The 15,385-nt window shown below is 27.1% G+C and overlaps 1 protein-coding gene across 1 annotated transcript in view; it reads left to right on the top strand.

The window, feature by feature from the left end:
• The first annotated feature begins 243 nt into the window (after nucleotides 1–243).
• The window catches only part of LOC130666660 (dynein beta chain, ciliary-like), a 41,529-nt gene continuing 26,387 nt past the window's right edge, over nucleotides 244–15,385 (top strand). The window contains exons 1-21 of the mRNA XM_057467848.1: nucleotides 244–312; nucleotides 1,179–1,649; nucleotides 1,720–1,926; nucleotides 2,494–2,765; nucleotides 2,859–2,977; nucleotides 3,136–3,511; nucleotides 3,578–3,808; nucleotides 4,645–4,873; nucleotides 5,013–5,108; nucleotides 5,210–5,550; nucleotides 5,694–5,850; nucleotides 6,720–6,952; nucleotides 7,029–7,318; nucleotides 7,391–7,539; nucleotides 7,616–7,861; nucleotides 9,151–9,375; nucleotides 9,474–9,675; nucleotides 10,686–11,265; nucleotides 12,137–12,407; nucleotides 12,494–12,756; nucleotides 14,893–15,319. Coding sequence (XP_057323831.1) covers nucleotides 1,530–1,649; nucleotides 1,720–1,926; nucleotides 2,494–2,765; nucleotides 2,859–2,977; nucleotides 3,136–3,511; nucleotides 3,578–3,808; nucleotides 4,645–4,873; nucleotides 5,013–5,108; nucleotides 5,210–5,550; nucleotides 5,694–5,850; nucleotides 6,720–6,952; nucleotides 7,029–7,318; nucleotides 7,391–7,539; nucleotides 7,616–7,861; nucleotides 9,151–9,375; nucleotides 9,474–9,675; nucleotides 10,686–11,265; nucleotides 12,137–12,407; nucleotides 12,494–12,756; nucleotides 14,893–15,319 — 5,034 coding nt within the window. The 5' untranslated portion in view covers nucleotides 244–312; nucleotides 1,179–1,529. The remainder of the gene's footprint in view (nucleotides 313–1,178; nucleotides 1,650–1,719; nucleotides 1,927–2,493; nucleotides 2,766–2,858; nucleotides 2,978–3,135; nucleotides 3,512–3,577; nucleotides 3,809–4,644; nucleotides 4,874–5,012; nucleotides 5,109–5,209; nucleotides 5,551–5,693; nucleotides 5,851–6,719; nucleotides 6,953–7,028; nucleotides 7,319–7,390; nucleotides 7,540–7,615; nucleotides 7,862–9,150; nucleotides 9,376–9,473; nucleotides 9,676–10,685; nucleotides 11,266–12,136; nucleotides 12,408–12,493; nucleotides 12,757–14,892; nucleotides 15,320–15,385) is intronic.

The following is a 15,385-nucleotide window of genomic DNA, read 5'->3' on the forward strand; positions in this document are numbered from 1 at the left end:
TATTCATACCGGCCACTATGTATTTATTAACGACCTCCGGATATTAAATTATACGAATCAAACTCAAATTGTTTACAGGCGATAAAATATCTTGATCCCGGAAATTTATTTCAAACAGACATTCATGATAATCTTGTTAAAGTGACTTTTGTACTAGAAACAATTCAACACTTCCGTGATTTATTTGAACAATTTCGTCTAAATATTGATTACTACTTTAAAAATTCAGCTCAACTTGTCCGTTGGACGTTTCATGAAAAGTTAGTTCTCGAACGATTAATTAAATTTGAAAAACGGTTAAAACAGATTCAGGTAAAAATACACAATTACTTTAGATTAATAAAAAAAAATAATTTGGTACTAATAAAAAGTAATCCACCATAAAAAAAAATTTATAGAAAAAATATATAAAATATGTAGGGGAGAGGGGGGCAAAGTGGGCCCCTTAAGGAAAATAATTATAATATCGTTAATTTTTTTTCGCGTTTACTTCTTTTTAGACCCTTGATACGTATTTTCACTTCATTATGCTGCGCCCATTAAAATTGAAAAATCGAAAATTAAGGGCAAGGTGGGCCCACCAAAAATTTTCGGATTTGATATTTTTTATTCTCTATACGTGTGATATTTGCAAATAACTATAAAACAGTTGTGTTTTAATAATATAAAAAATCATTTTAATAGTCTACTGCGATATAACTTTAAAACGTAATTTTATTATCTTTAACTTTCTTAATAAATTATATTTAATGAACAGTTTTGGTGATCTATTTGATCCCTAATTATGTAAGAAATTTCGATAAGCTTATTATCCGTCCGAATTTATTGACGTATACACTTTGAAAAATTGCATAGTAACACCGAACTATAAGAAAACTGGTACAAAATTTACAAGTGTCCCATAGTAAACGTATGCGCATAGGCCTAATCGTGTAGTCTGCGCATATGTTTACTATGGAACACTTGTCAATTTTGAATCTGTTTTCTTATAGTCCGGTGTTACTATGCACCCATAGTAAAATTTGTTGGGAATTTTTCACAGTGTAGAAAATTTTGAGGGGCCCAATTTGCCCCCAAATTTTTTGAAATTTTGAAAATTTTAAGGGGCTCACTTTGCCCTCTCCTCTCCTATATTTTTTCAATAAATTTTTTTCATGGGAGATAATTTGTAAATACAGAATTTATTCGAAATCGCAAACGAGTATTCAAAATTAGAGCGGATTGAAATAGCCGGTTTCAAAGGTAAAGTATTGGTCGACAAAATAAACCAAGTATACAATGAGTTTATAAAAAGTTATAACGAATTGGGAGCTGTGGAATATGACATTCTATTTCCGGAGGATGATAAATTTTTAAATGACATCACCATCTTTTTAAATAAAGTTAATATTTTGACAGTGACACTTTGCCGTTTTCAAATAAAGATAAATTGACTAATAATTGTTGGATTTATTTAGGTTGAAGAATATGACAGAAAACTCGCTTCTATATTTGATAAGGCTTTTAACGAGTGTCACGATATTGAAAAAATGATAAAATTAATTTTTATAATTGATCCAATTTCTCAAAGGCCAAGTATACAATCACAATTATGGGATAACTATGAAAAATTGCTGTCGCTTATTCACAATTATCTTGATGAAATTAAGGTAATAAAATTATTTTAAATTTTATTATTATTATTATTTATTTAAAGAATTTAATGATATTATAAAATAGATTGTGTTCGATAATAATTTTGGAGTAGAAAATACAATTTGTATAAAAGATGATGAACATTTTCCACCAGTAGCTGGTAAATTATGCTTGCTAATGAAATTACAACGTCATATTGATTATCCTATAGAATCAATTAAATTAATTAATCATCCGATATTTGTAACGCAATCTGGACTAGATATTATAAATAAACACGATGAGATTCAAGTAAATATTTAAAAATATATAATTACACTAACGCAAAAAATTAAAGGGACAGAAAAATTTTATAAATTTTTTAGTGATTTTTGGCAGGCTGTAACTTTGTAGAAAATAATCGTATCGAGATTTTAAAAAATGCATTTTATAGCTTGAAATATTTAGTTTCGGTGCATTTTTATCAAAATTTTTTAAGAACTCCGGCTATCGCGCAAACATGAGAAATACCGCGGGACAAAAAATTTATAAATTTTTTTTTTCCGAAGAGCCCACGGACCGTGGAAAAATTCTTTCAACTAAACCATGAATAGGTCGTTTAGCAAATTTATTCAGCTTCAATTTGGCTTTTTTTTTAACCTCGTAGGACGATTTGTCGTTCGCAATAGCCGGAGTTCTCAAAAAATTTTGATAAAAATGCACCGAAACTAGAGATTTCAAGCTATAAAATGTTTTTTTTTAAATCTCGATAAAATTTTTTAAAACTCACTAAAAAATTTATAAAACATTTCTGTTCCTTTAATTTTTTGCGTTAGTGTATAGATTTTTAAATAAAAAATAACTAAATATATTTTTCAGACATTATTATATGAAACCGAAAATAAAATATTTACCGAGTGGTCTGACACAGTACCGAAAATTTGTCATGAAAATTTAATGAAACCTCTTTTTGTTACTGACAATAATAGACTAAAGTCAAATTTAAATCCTGAAATTGAAATTATTTTGAAAGAAACAAAATATATGATTATGTTGGAAAAAAATAATTTACCAAAAGAAGCCGTCGATTTGTTTACGAAAACAAAATTTTTTGTTGACACTAAATATAATATTAATCTGATTGTTAATTGGTAATTGATATTATTAGTTTATAATAATTAATTAATTAATTAATTAATTACTTGAAATGAATGAATTAGTGGAATAATGTTATGATTTTTGAGGTACAACGAAATTCGATCGAAATGCTCAGACGTAGAGTTTGAATTATTACAAGAGGAAATACAAATGATTGATGATATGATTGATGAGGGACAGATTAATTATAACTGGAACTCACCAGGTGAGTATAAATATATGTAATTTTATAGTTTACAGAAAGTATTTAATTTTGTGATTAATTAGTTTATCAACAACATTAAACTTTAATTAACTTGTTAATTTTTTATTTCAAAATAAATTTTTTTGTTTTTATAAAAATAATTCATATATATGATACAGAAATACCAGATTATATTAATAAGTTATTAATACTTGTGAGGAATTTGTATTACCGTAAATTGAAAGCCGTTAATAATATCGATGATTTAATGAAGAGTATAAACGAGTGGGCAATGGCGCCGATTTTGGAACGCAAAGATAATAAAGTTGAGAATTTAATTGCGGTTGGAGAACGTAAAGAAAAATTTGAAAGACGCTACAGCACTATTGAGCGGACGGAAGAAGAAATAAAACGTATTTTGGATGAAAATTATAAGCTGTATTTAAATATTTTACCTGAATCAGCCTACGTCGCAAGCGACTCAGAGCTGGATTTAAGTTTATTAAATAATGATAAGCGCACTGTAAATGTAGATGAGGGAATCGCAAATCTCAAGTTAGTGTTTGAAATTAAAGTGTAATTTTTTTTGTGTGTAAATATATAAAACACTTTTTTTTAAAGTGAATTTAATGGAAATGCGGGTTTTGCAAAGAGCGGAATCGTAGGAGAAAATGAAGAAATTAATGATGCAGTTACAAATGGTGAAATGACGATAACGGAAATCTCGACAAAGGATAATGGAACTGAAGAAGATTCAGAACTCAAGGCAATTAGACTAGTCAAGTGGAAACCTTATCTTATTTATATTGATCAATTGATATCCAAAGCTTTGATACAAGCTGTTTCAACTAGGTAATGACTGACGATAAAGGGGATAAAATGAGTCGAGTAAAATTTATCATAAAATATAATTTCGAGATAAAATGGACTCATATTAATTTTCTTTTAAAAACTACACAAGAAAATGAAACAGTAGAGTCATTTGGGGCAAGTGTGCGCAAGCCCATGCATTTTAGTTCGCAATAAATGGGTTTGCGCATACTTGCTCCATATGACTCTAATGATGATTCTGAAGTAAACAGACAATTAAAAATTAAAAAATTTTTTTTTAAGCAAATCAATCACAGAAAAAAAAGTGAAAATATGCGCATGTAGAAAATTAAAAAAACTATAAGTGCAATTTTTTCAAATATTTTTTTCTTATAATTTATCGTTTTGAAAAAATTATAAACATTATTAAACGTCAGCCAACTTCAGTATCATCTCTAATGGGGCAATTTGAGTCATCTGAAATTTTTTACAAAAAGTTAAAAATTTTGAAATCAGCTTAAAAATTTTATTTTTAATAATTCATTTATATAAAAAATTATTCATTTTTTAATTATACGTTGAATTTTTTTTCATATAAAATGTGAGATTTAAAAAAAAAAAATTTACTATCGTTATTTTTGTAGGTGGCTTATTTTGTCCTACTTTTCAATTTTTTTTTTTAGTACTGGGTTATATTGACAAAGTATTCATTTGCTAATCAAAAATAGTAAAAAGAATCGATTAGAAATTTATATACAAGGGACTTATTTATGCCCCCTCTCCCTATCTTTAATATACATATATATATATATAAATATAAATAATTCTCTGTTATTGGAGAAGTTTATTATACCTTTGTTTTTATTTTAAAAATATAGTGTCTGTTACATACTAGACGAAACTGATCCACAAGCCGATGTATATCCGTTATTTGAGGTAAATCTATGTTTAGAAATTCCAAATATCAGTTTTCATCCTCCTGTCGAGATAGAACACCCCGAGGGATTCTACGGGTTTTACGAAGGCTTATTGTTTAATATTATGAAAATGGGAACATTGATAACTCGTTTAGATCCCGACAAATTCGAACAACAAGAACATTATGGAGTTAGTATTTCAATTACTTATATTTACACTTTTACAAGTAATAAATAATTAATAATTAAAATAATGGAGTGAGTAATAAATTTAAAAAATACTCTGAATATTTAATAATAGTTTTTGTTATGTATATTATTAAAACAAGCTTGACTTAGTTGAAGACGAGCGAATAGTATTTATGTTAGAAGAAACTTGTAACCGAGTTAAGGAAGCACTAATTCAAGCTCAGGAATACGCTGCGGTAAGTTTTAGTCAAGCCCTCAGGCATATTATCAAACATTTATTACAATGAGTGTAATTAATTATTCATTTTTATATTAATTCTGTTATAATATCATCAAGATATATGAGACATACAACTGGATATGGCTCAACGACAGACAAGAGTATCTCAATTTTTTTTTACGTTACTCGAAAAATTTAAACGCCGAAAATGAATCAAAAAATAAATCTGCAGTTAATTTATCAGAACTAAAAGAAAAGAAACCTGAGCTAGTGGATTTCAAACGTGAAATTGATTATTTTATTGAGCTATATAATAAATGTAATGAAATTGAGAATGAAAAAATTTTATGTCGTTGGTTTAAGATCAATAACAAATTATTCAAGCAAACATTATTGAATACTATTTGTAAATGGTCTAATATTTTGAAGACACACCTCGTCGATCATGTGGACAGTAGGTCAATAGCAAGCAATTATTACAATTTTAAATAATTAATCCACGCAAATAATTTTTTACCAAAAACTAACCAACGATTTTTGTGAAAATTGGAAAATTTTTGCGTGTTGATTAATTATTAATTTTTTTTTTTTTAATTATTAGTTTGAAAGAATTGTCAGAATTTCTGCAAGAAGCTACTAGCAGATTTAATCAGCCAATTTTAGAAGATGACTATGAAGGTTTATTACAAACGATGTACTATTTGAAAGAAGTTAGAGATAAACAGTACAAAATTGATGGAATGTTTGATCCAATAAAAGTAATATATATTCAATTAGTTAGGGGCCGTTCATAAAATACGTCACGCAAAATTTTACCTTTTTATATATTGTATACCCCCTCCCCCCTCCCTTCGTCACGCTATGTCACATTTTCTGCAATCTCCCCGTATCAATATTGCGTCATAAATGATAGATCCCCCCCCCCCCCGTAATGATATATAGCAGTCAATAGTACAAAAATTTCTATATTTTAAATGAGTGTGAATGTAGACACCAGACAAATTTAAAATTATTAATAGAGTAAATAATTAATAAAATTAAATTTTAAAAAAATGTGCATTTAAAAAATTTTGAAATTAATAAGTGCATTTTTTATAAATATTTTTTTTTTAATTATTTACTCTATTTATTTATAATTGTAAATTTGTCGGATGTCTGCTACATTCCCACTCGTATATTTAAAAATATTTATTATTTGCAATAATAAAACTTTAATAAATAAATTTTAAAAAACCGAGGAAAATTTTTAAAATTGTTTTATGAGCCGCGAACGTCACGTTTCCTTAGACCCCCGACTCCCCCATAAATGCGAACGTATTTTATAAATGACCCCTTATTTATTTAATAATGTTAGTAAATTAAAATATGAGTGTGAGTGTAGCTGACAATAGTAATTTTTAAACTTTTGAAATAAGCGAATTAAATGTGAATTGAATAAAATTAAAAAAATGCACATTTATAGAATTTGAAAATCTATATGTGCATTTTTTAAATTTTCATATTTTTAATTGTTAAGTTCGTTCATTTTATTTAAAATTTGTCTCATATCTGCTACATTCGCACTCATAATTAAAATTCCTAGTACTTTAAAAGTAGATGTTGCAATAAATAATAAAAAATTATTCAGGAGACCATAAATTTGTTGGAACAATATCAAGTAGAATTCAGCGAACAAACTCATCAATGGCTCGTTGAGCTTCCAGAATCATGGACAACTGTAAAAAAATTAGCTGCGCAAGTAAAACAACAAGTAGCGCCACTTCTAGCTCATCAAGTCGATCTCATAAAAAAACGACTAAATTATTTTGACTTCAAACAACAGCAGTATTATAAAAAATTCCTCAATAATAAATTATTCAGGTAATTTATTAGAAAATTATTATTTATAATAATTAATTAATCATTATATCGCTAAATGTTTAATTAAATTTCACAGCCCAGACTGCGAGAACGTTTATGAAAATCTCGACAAATTAAATTCAGATGTAAATGAACTTGAATCTGAGCTGAAAACACTCAAATCTTCAGCGGCAATCCACGAATTGCAGGTTCAAGATTACAAAGAAATAAACCAATTGAGACGTCAACTTAAATTATTAAAATGCCTTTGGGATTACGTTATCGTTATAACAAGTAGTTTAAATGAATGGAATACGACGACTTGGAAAAAAATTGATGTCGAAGGAATGGATCTCGAGTGTAAAAAGTTAATCCGCGAACTACGATGTAATATTTATATTTCAATGAATAACTTGTGCAATTAATGAATCAACTAATTGATAAAATAAATTATTTAAGTGTTAGATAAAGAATGCAAATCGTGGGAATTATTTAATTACATCGAAGATCAAGTTAAAAATATGATGTCGTCGCTGAGAGCGGTATCAGAGCTTCAAAATCCTGCAATCCGCGACCGCCACTGGCAGCAATTAATGGCAGAAACTCGAGTTAATAAATTAAGAGCTTTCACTAAATATAACATCTTGAATAATTATTTAAAGACGGGATTTTACTATTTTATAGGTAAGATTCACTATGACTGACAAGACTACTCTCGAAGATCTTTTGAAATTAGAACTTCATAAATATGAAGAAGAAGTTAAAAATACCGTTGACAAGGCTGTCAAGGAAATGGCGATGGAGAAAATAATTAAAGAATTAACCAACACCTGGGCTAATTTGGAGTTTGATAAAGAGTTTCATGAAAGAAGTAAATTAAATACTTTGAAAATAAGTGAGGAGACTATTGAAATTTTAGAAGACAATCAGGTAATTTTATATAAATTTTTTTAGATGAATACACTGTGAAAAATCGTGAGTGAATGCGGATTTTATTTCAATCTGAATTTACTCCGACACTTGGAGTTTTAATACTTAAATAAATTTATATTTAATAGAAACATAATTATTTCAATAAATAATTCATTCATTCAGATATAAATAAGGTAAAAGCCCCTATACCCGTTCACTTTTCATTGGAGTGAGATTAAATCACTCAATATAAATTAATAAATAAAATGAAAAATCAGATTTTTTTTATAGTTATTTTTTGAAGTTTCGAGTATTAGAATAAAATTTAAGTTTGAAGAATAATGTTGATGATTAATTATTATTAATTTTGTAAATAAGGTCCTTGAGTGTACCGATTGTCGCTCACTAAAAGTTGTCATGTGCCATTACTCGATCAACACATGACCCTATAGTCACTCAAAGACAATATCAATTAAACTATAATAAGTTTATTGATTTGGAAAATAATTTATAAATTATACTACTTTATTCTTTAATAATATAAAATTTCATGAATTTTAAAAATGTATTTAATAAGATATAGTTATAACAATTCTTAAAAAATTTGACGTGACCTAAATTTAATCTAACGAATGCACGTTAAAGTAAAAAATGCCCGGCTGAGCGCGGTTTTGAAAACAGTCATTTAATTTAAATTTATAATCTATTATAAAATAATTTGATACATCATATTTTAATATATTTAGATTCACAAATAATTATTTATCAATAATAATATTTTTAGTTGTAATTTTTTTTTATAAAAATTATAAAAAAACGCCTTAAACAGTTAAAGTGAGCGACTAATGGTACTGAGCAGGTATAGGGGCTCTTACCTTATATAATACATAGTGAAAATATTAAATTATTGAATAGCTATAGCGACATAGTTTTTATGAATATATTTGATATTTCGGTACAATATGAAATGTTATATCTTGGTATGGTTGATGTAAGTCATACGACAGTTTGTGACTCAGTGGAATTATAGTTGTTAAAGTTTTATTATCAGTTGCTTATAATTTTTAAAAATCATTTCGCGCGAACATATGGAGAGGGAGCTCGTAATTATTTCCGTAAATACGAATGTCAAAATATCAGAGCTAAGCTCACTATTTATTAGTAATTTTTTTTATAATTAATATTTTCCGAAACTCCCATTCGGAGTGAAATTCACTCCGAGGGAATTAAATAAATAAAAAATCATCCACTCCGCCATTTTTTTACTGTGCACTTTTTATTTAATCAATTGATTAATATTTTGTCAGGTTCAACTACAAAATATGATGAACTCAAAATCGATTGGTTACTTTGTCGAAATGGTAAACGATTGGCGGAAAAAATTAAGCAACGCAGACGCGATTATCAACATTTGGTTCGATGTGCAACGTGCTTGGGTACATCTCGAAAGTATATTTATAGACTCAGAAGACATTCGAAAACAATTACCTGAAGATACGAAACGTTTTGAAATAATTGACCGGGATTTCAAAGTAATTTTTAGACTATTATCAAATATTCATGTGCTTTGAAATATTAAACCGAGTTCTCAATATTTAGCATCGGTTTTAATTGTTTTATTATTATACAGGAATTGCTAAAGGAAATGCTGGCAAATCTTAATATAGTTAAGGCTACAAATAGACCGAAATTATTGGAACGACTTGAAGATTTACAAATGCAATTAAATATTTGCGAAAAAGCATTGTTTAATTATTTAGAGATGAAGCGGTTGGCGTACCCTAGATTCTATTTCATATCATCTGCAGATCTGCTTGATATTCTTAGCAACGGTTAATATTTAAACGTTTTCACGAATTGTTAAATGACTTCTTCTAAGAATTCTTATTTTATTCTATTTTTTTTTTTAATATTATATTGAGTTATTGATATTATTTATTTTTACTGGGTAGTATCGATTGCAGTTTTAAAAAGTATTTATCAATTATGGCTGCCACGTTTCGATTTTAAAATAGTAAAGCTTATTTTTTTTTATTTATAGAGCAAATGAGACAAGTTTAGCTAGTGGAGATTTTTAAACTTTAAAATAAAATGAATTAATTGTGATTTTTTTACTGATTACTTTAGTTAGTTTAAAACATTAACAGGTGAGTTTTAAACCCACGTGGTTCGAATTAAAATTTTTAGGTCCACTTTGACTCATATTATAAATTGCATTAATGAAATAATTATTTAGTGACCAAAAAATAGAAAAAATTCCAACAGAAATTTCTTCTCAGGGGTACATTTTAAAGTAAAAAAAAATATTAAATGAGTGTGAATTTAGCAGACATCAGACAAATTGAGGATTATAAATAAATAGAGTAAATAATTTTTAAAAAAATATTTATAAAAAATGCACTTATTAATTTCAAAATTTTTTAAATGCGCATTTTTTTTTAATTTTATTCTATTAATTATTTACTCTTTTATTTATAGTTTTTTTTTTTAGTATTTATTTATAATTTTAAATTTGTCTGATGTCTGCTACATTCACACTCATAATATTGAAGATAAATAAAAATAAAAAAGATTCATGATAAAAAAATTTTTTTTACTTAATCAAATTATTTATTTTTCACAATCCTCGAAAAAATAATTAAAATTACTAATTAAAATAGATTAATTTAATTCCATTGTTGGTAATTATTTATAAATTATTATCAATGAATAAAAATAAAAATTTAAAATTTTTTAAAATTTTTAAATCCAAAACTATTTCAATCAAAAAAATTACCCACGAATCATCAAATATTTTTTTTCCCTCATCTTATTAAAATAAAAAACTAAATTAAATTTACAGGCAATAATCCAGAATTGGTCTGCAAACATTTATCAAAACTATACGACTCAATATCAAACTTAAAATGGAAACTAGAGTCAGGAAAGCCAAGCAAACTGGCTGTCGGCCTGATAGCAAAAGACGGCGAGGAAATGGAAATACACGGAGTGTGTGATTGCAGTGGTGTCGTGGAAACCTGGTTGAACATTTTGACTTCGACCATGCAGAAGACCGTAAGATACCACTTTAATCAAGCGGTGACGTCTTACGACGAGAAACCCCGCGAGCAGTGGATCCTGGACTACCCGGCCCAGCCCGCTCTCTGCGGCACCCAAATTTGGTGGACTGCCGAGGTGAACATGGCATTCGCGAGGCTCGAAGAAGGTTTCGAAAGTGCACTCAAGGATTATCAAAAAAAACAAATAAACCAATTGAACACACTCATAACAATATTGTGCGGCGAGTTGACCGATAATGAACGACAAAAAATAATGACTATTTGCACAATTGATGTTCATGCGAGAGATGTTGTTGGTAAATTAATAGCAACTAGAGCTGAAAATTCATCAAATTTCCAATGGCAATCTCAACTACGTCATAGGTCAGTTATTTATCATTATTATTATTATTATTATTATTATTATTATTATTATTATTATCTATATTATTAAGAGAATAAGGAAAATTTTGTTCCCGCCATATCTATATAATAGAATTAGTTAATGTTATTGAAATTGGTATCGTTAGATAGGTCTTGACTTAAATTTGTGCCTTTTTATAGTTTAAACTCTTTTTAATTGCCAAGTATTGAGATAAATAGATTTATCTATATCATTCGAATACATTTAAATTACGCGAGAAAAAAAAACGATCGTATTTATTTTCTTTAAATAAATTAATACTTTAATTATTCTGTCACTAAATATGACTGAATGTCACTGAATATATAGCTATATTATTTATATCGCGTTACTTATTCCAAAATGACAGATTTTTATACTCCCTTTTGGTTTTAGGAAGCTTCTCAAAGCCAAAAAAGTGTGCATAGAAAAAAAAAGAATTCATTGACACAAAAAATCTTTACTCGCCTAAAGAAAATTTTTACTTACCCAAAGAAATTTTTTGCATTGTGAATTGAAAACAAAAATGTATTTAGAACTAGAAAAAATTATTTGGTGCAAGGAATTATTTCTTGACCAAAAAAATATTTTCTCGCTCCAAGACAATTTTTGTATTTAATTGATAATGCATAAAATTTCTTGGTGCAAATTAAAATTTTGTTGCGGCAAGAAATTCTTTTTTTCTGCGTATTTTATAAATTTAGTAGTGATATTGAACAGTCACGTAGTGACTGCAGGTTGCTCGTTGTTATTATTATAATTATTAGTATTTTAATATTGCCGCAGTCTCAATTAATTTGCAATTTGCAATATATAAATTTTGAATATAATGAATGTTAATAATTTTTGCAGGTGGGACGACGGTATTGGTGATTGTTTTGTTAATATTTGTGATGCAAATTTTGCATATGGGTATGAATACCTAGGAAATGTTCCGCGTTTGGTAATAACTCCACTGACAGATCGTTGTTATATAACACTGACACAATCACTACATTTAGTGATGGGTGGAGCACCCGCTGGCCCTGCGGGAACTGGTAAAACCGAAACAACCAAGGATTTAGGTCGTGCTCTGGGTCAAATGGTTTATGTTTTTAATTGTTCTGAACAACTTGATTACAAAGTATATTTTAGTTTTTTTAATTTTGTTTATTTATTTATTTATTTATTTATTTATGATAAATAAATAAATATGATTTTTTATTTCAGTCGTGTGGAAATATTTACAAAGGACTGGCACAGACCGGAGCGTGGGGATGTTTTGATGAATTTAATAGAATATCTGTTGAAGTTCTTTCTGTGGTAGCGGTTCAAGTTAAGTCTGTCCTGGATGGTATTAAAAGTAGAAAAAATAAATTTATGTTTTTTGGAGAAGAGTTGAATCTTATTAATACTGTCGGGATGTTCATTACCATGAACCCTGGGTACGCAGGAAGGACAGAATTACCGGAGAATTTGAAAACGTTATTTCGGTATGCGATTATTGTTTTTATATATTTTTTAAATTTAAATATGTACGCATTTAATTTTATGCGTTACTATGTTAATTTTTAAAATATTTTTTTTTATGATAGTGAAGTTGGCCGACGTCTAATAATTTTTGAATTTTTTTAAAAATGATAAATTATAAAAAAAAAATAGTAAAAAAATGCATTTGTAGTCTTTTCGATTTTCTACATGTGCATATTTTTATTTTTTTTTCTTCAAATTTAATTGTTAAAAATAAAATTCAAAAATTTTGTCTGCTAACTTCAGTATTATAAATCATAAAAAATTGCGCCTATAGTTTTTAAAATTTTCTACTTCCGTAAATTCATTTTTTTTTTTTAATTGATTTGTAAAAAAAAATGTTTAATTTCCTGCTAACTTCAGGATCATTTTTTTCTACTGAGTTATAACTTATAATAAATTATTAAAAATCATAAATTACTCACCGAAACAGCAGACAGCTACACTTGGATTAAAAAAAAAAAAAAAATCACTTTGAGTTCACAAAAACTTTTATAAATTTATCACTTTTTTATTATTATTTTTAATTATTTTCACTTTTAATCACAAGAATCAATTAAATTTATTAATTTGATACGAATAATTTTTTTTGAGAAACTAAAAAATTTTAAACTCGCGAACAAACACTCAGACTTAGAACCACACTTTTTAATGTTAACTTCACTACATTTTACACTTTTTATCTTTTCTACACTCACTTTAATTATTTAAATTATGGATTATTATAATAGTTTGATGTAATTAAGCAAGTAAATTGATTAATTTCCTTTAATTGTAAAATCAACTACTTTAAATGCTACACTCGGAGATTTCTGGACTAACGGAAAGCTGCGCGGTGCCGTGTGCAATAGCACAAGAGGGAGGGGGTAGGTTTGAATTCATTGGCTCTCATGATACTGTGCGCGCATGGGCGCGAAATTGAAATTAAAAATTTTAAATAATTATTAAAAAATTTTCAGAAATTAATTGTTTTGATAATTTATAAGTTGATTAATGAAAAAGTAATTAATAACTAAATTATATTATTAAAATGAAAAATATTTTTAAAAATAGCACGTCTTTTAAAGTTATATAAAAATTAAATGCCACCAGAATTAAAACATTTGAGATATTTGCCGGGACTCAAAATTTTAATTACTCAAAACAATTACTTGTATTAATTAATTATTAATTATTATTTTCGTGTTTAAAAATAAAAATTTGATTTAATTAAAAATATATGATACTGAAGTTAGCCGACGTCTAATTTTTGGATTTATTTAAAAACGATAATTTATTTTTAAAAAAACAATTAAAAAATTGCACCTGTAGCTTTTTTAATTTTCTACATGCTCATATTTTTTTTTTTTTTTTTTTTTTTTTTTAATGATTGGTTTGTAAAAAAAAAATCCGAAAGTTATTAATTGTCTGATAATTTCAGGATCATAAAATTTTAAACTCGCGAACAAACACTCAGACTTAGAACCACCATTTTAATGTTAACTTCACTACATTTTACACTTTTTATATTTTCTACACTCGCTTTAATTATTAAAATTATGAATTATCACAATAATTTGATATAATTAATCAATTAAATAGATTAATTTAGTTTAATTGTAAGATCAACTGCTTTAAATGCTACACTCGGAGATTTCTAGAATAACTAACGGAAAGTTGCGCAGTGCCGTGTGCAGTACAAAGGAGTGGGGATAGGTTTGCATTCATTGGCTTTTATAATACTGCGCGCGCATGGGCGCGAAATTGAAATTAAAAATTTTAAATAATTATTAAAAATATTTAGAAATTAACTGTAGTGATATTTTAATTAATAAGTTTATTAATTAGAAAGTAATTAATAACTAAATTATATTATAAAAATTAATAATTTTTTAAAAATTAGCGCGTCTTTTTAAATAATAAAAAAATGAAATATCACCAGAATTAAAACATTTAAAATGTTTTCCTGTACTACAAATTTTAATTACACAGAGTAATTAATTATTATTATCAAGTTTTTTAAGTTAAAATTTTTTTCATTGACTTAAAATTTTAATTACTGGAAATAATAAATTATTAGTTTGTGTCTTTAAATTTTAAATATTTATTATTTTTTACAGACCATGTGCGATGGTGGTTCCAGATTTCGATTTAATTTGTGAAATAATGCTCGTGGCTGAGGGATTTCAGAAGGCACGTTTGTTGGCACGGAAGTTTATAACTCTGTATTCACTTTGTCGAGAATTATTGTCAAAGCAAGATCATTACGATTGGGGTCTTCGTGCAATTAAATCAGTTCTAGTTGTCGCGGGTAAACTAAAACGTGACGATCGTCAGCGTCCAGAAGATCAAGTTTTAATGAGAGCTCTACGTGATTTTAATACTCCTAAAATAGTTACTGATGACATACCAGTATTCATGGGTCTCATTGGTGATTTATTTCCCGCGCTAAATGTCCCACGTAAACGTGATATGGAGTTTGAAAAAACCATACGTCAAGCTGCGCTTGATTTAAAAATGCAACCCGAGGACGGGTTTATTTTAAAAGTAATTTTTTATTTTAATAATTAATAACAATAGCAAATAATTTATATATTTATTTATTTTAAATTA

This window comes from Microplitis mediator, chromosome 4, assembly GCF_029852145.1.
Source record: "Microplitis mediator isolate UGA2020A chromosome 4, iyMicMedi2.1, whole genome shotgun sequence".
Classification (NCBI taxonomy): Eukaryota; Metazoa; Arthropoda; class Insecta; order Hymenoptera; family Braconidae; genus Microplitis; species Microplitis mediator.